Source organism: Spermophilus citellus (genome assembly GCF_964194105.1).
Source record: "Spermophilus citellus genome assembly, chromosome: 14".
NCBI lineage: Eukaryota > Metazoa > Chordata > Mammalia > Rodentia > Sciuridae > Spermophilus > Spermophilus citellus.
The window spans coordinates 42,919,841-42,926,664 of NC_138194.1; the positions used below are offsets into that span (position 1 = coordinate 42,919,841).

At 43.2% G+C, this 6,824-nt stretch overlaps 1 protein-coding gene across 2 annotated transcripts in view; it reads right to left on the minus strand.

The window, feature by feature from the left end:
- TRAM1 (translocation associated membrane protein 1) overlaps positions 1–6,561 on the minus strand; it is a 32,468-nt gene extending 25,907 nt beyond the window's left edge. Inside the window, exon 1 of one of the 2 annotated variants that reach the window (XM_081266242.1) lies at positions 6,242–6,561. In XM_081266242.1, coding sequence (XP_081122368.1) covers positions 6,242–6,364 — 123 coding nt within the window. In that variant the 5' untranslated portion in view covers positions 6,365–6,561. The remainder of the gene's footprint in view (positions 1–6,241) is intronic. The other variant, XM_081266241.1, reaches the window with a different exon arrangement.
- Between the last annotated feature and the right edge of the window lie 263 nt (positions 6,562–6,824).

Genomic DNA, 6,824 nt, shown 5'->3' on the forward strand with positions numbered 1-6,824 from the left:
TGGGGACCTGTGTGATGAATATTTACATTGTACCTATATGGCTAGGAAAAAGTAAAAAGATAAAAGGATGTTATTTATGTTATGAGGTTAGAAGCCTGATTCATAATATATTTATCAGCATGCAATGTATGGCTTTTCTTGGTAACCCTATGCAATCTGAATTGAGGCACAGAAGAAGCAGAAATAGCAGTCTCCTTTATCCTGGTTTCACTTCCTGTGGTTTTAACTACCCATAGTAATGAATGAGCAGCCTAAAGCTATTAAATGGAAAACTTCAGGAATATAAGCTTTAAATTGTATAAATGTTCCACACAGGGGGATGAAATCTTATGCTGTCTCTACCTATCCAGCCAGGACATTAATCACTCACCGTGGTCCAGCATATCCACACTAGATGTGAAACTGGCTATCTTGGTATCAGTAGCTGTCTTGGTTATCCGATCAACTGCTGAGGGAGTGCTTGTGTTCAATAGCCCCTTGCATTGTAGCTTAAGGCCTGCATCATTCCCCTCACTTCACCTCATCATGTATCCTCTATCATCAGTTGAAGAAGTATAAGTACAGTATAATAGGACATTTTGAGAAAGAGACCATATTCACATAGCTTTCTTTTTCCTTTTTTGGGTAGTACTGGGGATTGAACCCAGTTATGCTTTACCACTAAGCTACATCCCCATCCCCTTTTCAGTTTTTACTATGAGAGAGGGTTTTGCTAAGTAGTTGAGGCTGGCCGCCTACTTGCAATCCTCCTGCCTCCCCTCCCAAGTAGCTGGGATTACAGGCATATGCCATCATTCTCCATTCATATAGCTTTTATTGCAGAATACTGTTATAATTGTTCTACTTTATTATTAGTTGTTATTAATCTTTTACTGTGCCTAATATTTTAAGCTTGATCACAGATATGTATAGGAAAAAATAGTATCTATAGGGTTTGGTACTATCTGTGGTTCTGGATATCCAATAGGGTTTTAGAACATATCCCAGTGGCTGAAGAATGGGGGTTACTATAGGTGAATAAAGGCAATACAAGAGAAAAGCAAAGCAGCAAGGGGGCAAATATAATGGAGAAAATGAAAGTGGCCAAGGTACCACAATAGTCTGGACTAGGTAAAGAAATGCCCTATGAGTACCAGAATGAAAAGGTGAACAAGAAGTAGGTTGTGGCTGAACTCTGGTATCCTGGAATTCAGGATCTGGAAATGAAGTAGATAGGAAGAGTGTAATAGATAGTACTGAAGTAGATAGGAAGAGTGCTTGAACAGAAAAGGCTAGTAAAGCTACTTTGTTCAAAGTTGGGCCATCTACAAGGAATCATTACAGAGAATGACAGTATGAGTTTTCAGGGTAACACAACTTTCATGTGATTTTTCCCCCCAGTCCTGGAGAGTGAACCCAGGGCCTCGACATACTACTTTTTTTTTTTTTTTTGAGATAGGTTCTCACTAAATTGCCCTGGTTGACCTTGAATTTGGGCTCCTCCAGTCTCAGGCTCCAGAGTAGCTAGGATTACAGGTTGAGCCACCACACCCAGTTCATGTGATTGTAAAAACAATCACAAATTTTATTTTATTTTTTTTAAGGAAGTTTTTTTGTTGTTGTTTATTTTTATGTGGTGCCAGGGATCGAACCCAGTGCCTCACGCATGCTAGGCAAGTACTCTACCACTGAGCCACAACCCCGGCTTTAAAAAATAAAGTTGACTGATAACAATCAGTTTTTATATCTTTGGACTTCACACAAACAGTCCTCCTGCCTCCATTCCTGTTTCTTGTGTCTAATACGAGGTCACCATTATCACAGCTAAGAAAACTCTGTGTTAAAGAGTCCTTTACAAACAAACAAAACTTTTCAAAGATAAAGTTAGTACGAAATTCTAAAAGCATCAAAAATTAAGATTATCCTTTTATGCTAGGCTTTCAAATAAATTAAAACCTAGCCTCCAGCTGGTTTAACATGAGATATTAAACAGATTAAGAGGAGGACAAACACAAACTACATACCCTAAGAAGTTTGAAAAATTAAACCAGAAATCATTCTCCTAATCATCTGCAGGTCTCCTAAGCTTCACACCTTGACCAGTGTTGGAATTAAAACAAACTAAATTCATTTAGAATGTAAATATGCCATAGAAATAATATTGCACCAAAAAAAAATAAATAAATAAAAACAAGAGTTTACGACAATTTGGGACATTTATACCATTGCTTCCATTTATGAGAAAAAATGAGATTTACTTATATCTTAATCCTATGCTACATGCAAAGTCAAGAATATCATAATAGCTTTAATTAAGTAGTTGCCAGTTTTCTTCTTATACAGAGATGTTAAGTATTTTACAATTGTTAAAGAAAGGTATGATTACAACATGGTCTTGATTCCTGAAAGGTGAAGTTGACTTCTGAATATCAAATTCAGTTTCTCTACCAACTTATATAAAACTACGTTCTTAAAAAGAGAGAGGTGGACATGGTGCCACAATGCTGGTAAACCCAGAAAGTGAGGATGTTGAGGCAGGAGGATCACAAGTTCAAGGCCAGCCTAGGCAACTTAGGAACCCTGCCTCAAAATGAAATAAAAAAAGCTGGAGATGTAGGTCAGTGGTAGAGCACCCCTGGGTTCAATCCCCAGTACTGCAAAAGGAAGAAAGGAGGGAAGGAAAGAAAATGCTGAAATTAATACAAACCGTGCTTAAAAATCAAACAAACCTCCGAAAACTGTTCCAAGATCATTGTAATTCTAAGTGCCCCCCTCAAACCTGTAAGGCACAAAAAAATCTATAAATTCTTTTTTTTTTTTTTTTTTTTTTAAAGAGAGAGTAGAGGGAGGGAAGGAGGAAGGGAGGGAGGGAGAGAGGGGGGGAGGGAGGGAGGGAGGGAGGGAGAATGAATGAGAATTTTCAATATTTATTTTTTAGTTTTTGGCGGACACAGCATCTTTGTTTGTATGTGGTGCTGAGGATCGAACCCGGGCCGCACGCATGCCAGGCGAGCGTGCTACCGCTTGAGCCACATCCTCAGCCCATCTATAAATTCTTGAACATCTATGTGGAAAGTCTGCCCCTTCTTAGGAAGAAATATTTCTCTTGTGAGCTCCTAACTCTTCACTCCTCCTTCACATTACTTTCAGAAAGCTTCCCAAGTATCCTTACATGAATGTTTAACTTTTTAACTCAAATGTGAAGCATTAATTAATCTGTATTATGTGTACAGATAGATTGTAAAAAACAAATCCATGATTTCAAAATTTACAATTTTTGTTTTTTAGAAAGAATTCTTTATTTTATTTATTTAGGTGGTGCTGAGGATAGAACTCAGTGCCCCACTCATACCAACCTAAGCAACTTAGGAACCCTAAGTTCTAAGGCAAGTGCTCTTCCACTGAGCCACAACCCCATCCCCTCAAAATTCACAATTTTTGATAACAAAGTTTATAGAAATGAAACATTTATATTTGTCCCAAACAGATTTCTTTTCAGTACATAGAATCTCTTCTCCCCTATAAAAATGCTATCATTTATTCGCCAACTTTGATAGCTACCCTCTTGTAAGTAAAACACTGCAGTAGGCAATATATGTATTAGCTAATTTTAATTCTGAGTAACCCAACAAACCCCACTTTATAGATAAGGAAACAAGTTCTGAGATGGCATAACTTGAACATGGATCCCTTAGCTTCAGAATCCATGCTTTTACAGTATATCTACACTGCTTTTTCATTTGAGCTGGTAATAAATAAAGTACGTTATTTCTTTGCTGATTTCACTGTAAATCCTGATACTTCCTCAATATACTTATGTGAAAGACTTAATGATTCTGCAAAAATATCAACTTTTCTATTATTTCAGCACAAGTGCTATAATTTTATAATTATGTTAACTTTGAAGTTCAATGGCAATTATTTTAGAAGTCAATTAGCAAAATTTACCTCGTTAATACTTTCCCATATGTAGACAGTGTGCTTTCAAATCTTATAACTTTAACATGTAGTAAAATAGACGACTTGTACAAATTTCCCTCTTCTGTATACCATTTTAACAGTCCTTTTTGAAGTGGCTTTAAAAACTTCTATTTAGATGTGGGTTTGCTTTTACAGTGCTGGTGACTGAACCCAAGGCCCTATGCAAGCTGGGCAAGCACTCTTATCATTGAGCTACATCCCCAGCCCTACTTAGTATTTTTGTTGTGTTTATTTAGATGATTAACACAAAGGTGAAAAATCCACTCACTGTTAAAAAATCATTAACATGAGGGCCAGGTATGGGTAGTGAACTTCCCTAGAAAATGGGATGAAAAAACGTGAAGTAGGTCACATAAAAGCAAAGCCACAGTATTTCTAAGTGTCCAAATTTCTGATTTATGTTCTTTTCATTAAAGCATTTGAAATAAGCCTTACAGGTCATAATACTTCTAAGTCGTTTTTAAGTCTGAAATTCTTACCATGTGGAAATGGGTTATGGCAAGTTATGCAAAACTGGTGAGTATAATGCAAATATGAAAGCAATACTTTTAATATCAAAACAGAAAGTATATAAAAATATCAAATTCATAGAGTACAAATGTTTAGCATTGTATTTTGTGTGTTGCTGGTGATCAATACTCTACCACTGAGCTATATACCTAATCCTGTTTTTAAAATACCACATTTATGATCCTTTGTAAAGTGTCTGATGTCTTCACATCATATTACTTGATCATTTAATTGCTGTGAGAAGGCTAGTACAGGTAATTTTTATTTCCTTATAAAGAGCAGAAAAACCAAGTCTAAGACTTGGGTCACTTAGTAAGCTTGACATATGGCATCTATAGTTGCTACCTCCTGAGTAGTGGCTTCAACCATACACTACTCTATCAGAAAAGCCCACTGGAGAAGATAAAACAAAAATACATGTTATTTAATAACATTTTTAAAAACCCCAAATGGGCTTCATTTAAAAATGTATTCATCTTTTGGTTGCTAGCAGTCTTTCACTCCATTAGCTTTTCTCAAGGATTCTTAATTTCACTCATCCTTTTAGAGCACTATTCTAGGTGGTGGAAATAGTTAAAAAAAAAAAAAAAAAAACAACTAAAATTAGCAAGGCTCAGTGTAGTGGCACATGCCTGTAATCCCAGCTACCGGGGAGGCTGAGACAGGAGGAAGGCGAGTTTGAGGCCAGCCTGGGCAGTATGGTGTAATCCTTTCGCAAATTAAAAAGGGTTGGGGATGCAGCGCAATGGTAAAGCGCTTACGCAGCATATCTCAGGTCCTGAGTTCAATCCCCAGTACTACCGGTTAAAAAAAAAAAAAAGAATATCTGTTTTTACTAAGGTTATATGCCAGGGGAAGAGGAGACAACACAATAAATAAAATAATCAGAGTATATGATGAGACCCACGAGCCATGGGAGTGGAGAGGCGGGGAATGGGCGTGTGTGCTGGGAAGTGAGGAAAAAAACCCGTAGGATGTTACACGTTCACCTTGCAAAGTTTATTACCCACATTCAACAGCTGTTAAGTAAGTCATCAAAATACGAGATACGTGGGAAGAGAATTTACACACTCCTGACATTCTCAGTCTCTTCTGCCTCAAGAAACCGTATCACTCGACTCCACCGCACAGCTGCTCAGAACCTCGATTTCTGTAAGAGACCTCGTTTCTTTAGCAAGGCAAAAGCCAGCGCCAGGGTAAAAAGTTCGCTAACTGGTGATAAGACTCGAAGCCACCGGTGTGCCGGTCCCCTGCGATCGCCGCCCTCCAAGCCGGCAGCAGACGTCCGACCCCGTCGGTTTCTCGCTAGCCTCCACCTCTGTCCTACTAGGGACCCCGTCACTTGGGGCCTGTGGCCCGGGGGCCGGCGCGCTGCCCGGCCTGCGCAGGATTTTCGGGTGGCCGCGGCGGGCCGCCCCCAAGTCCGCCCACCTCGCGGAGCCAGCTCGGCAGCGCAGGGGCCGCCCCCGCCCGCCGTCGGCCCCTCGGCGGCTGCCACGTAACCCTTCGCGGGAACCAGGAACTGCGCGGCCGGCGGGAGGGGGCGGCGCGGCGGCCCCCACGCCCTGAGGGCGGCGGCGAGGCCCAAGGGGGCTCCCCTTCGCCGCGCCGGCCAGGGGCGAGTGCGGCCAGAGTCGCGGGGCAGGGGGGGGACAGGCCCGCACCTCCCCGGGTCCAAGACCCCAGAGTCCCGGGTGCACGACCGGGGGCTGGCAGCTGGGGCCCGGGCTGGGGGCGGCAGCGCGGGCGGTTGGGACGCAGGCGGGCTCACCTCGAACATGAGCCCCAGCAGGAAGACCATCGCCACACAGGAGACGATGTCCGCGTGATTCTGCAGGATGAATTCATGGCTCAGGACCGGGGGACTCTTGGTGCTCTTCTTGCGAATCGCCATGGTGGAGCCGCCGCCCGTGCCTGCAGGTGCTCCGCCCCGGCTCCGCTCTCTCCAGCTGCTCACCGACCAGCCGCCGCCGCCTCCCCCTGGCTGCTCCTCACAGCCCCGCCGCAGCCGCTTGCTGGGGCTTCACTTCCCATCCCACAGCCAGTACGCAGCCGCCGGGGCCGCCCGGAAAAAAAAAAAAAAAAAAAGTGAGCCCGCACCCGGCGCGAGCATGCGCACCAGGGAGACGGTGCTAACTCGAGCGGCGGCCGCCCCTGCCAGCCCACGGCGCCACCTGGGGACCGGAGGCCGCGGAACGCCGCGGGCTGGTGTGCAGCGAACCAAGCGGTGCGCTTCTGCTGGGCGCCTGGCCGAGGGTTGGGAGTCGTTTGAAGCGCGAGCTTCCTGAGCCCGATCAACAGACTGAGGCTGTGGCCGGGACGCTCGCGCCATGGTGTGTAGGGTGGCAGGCGTG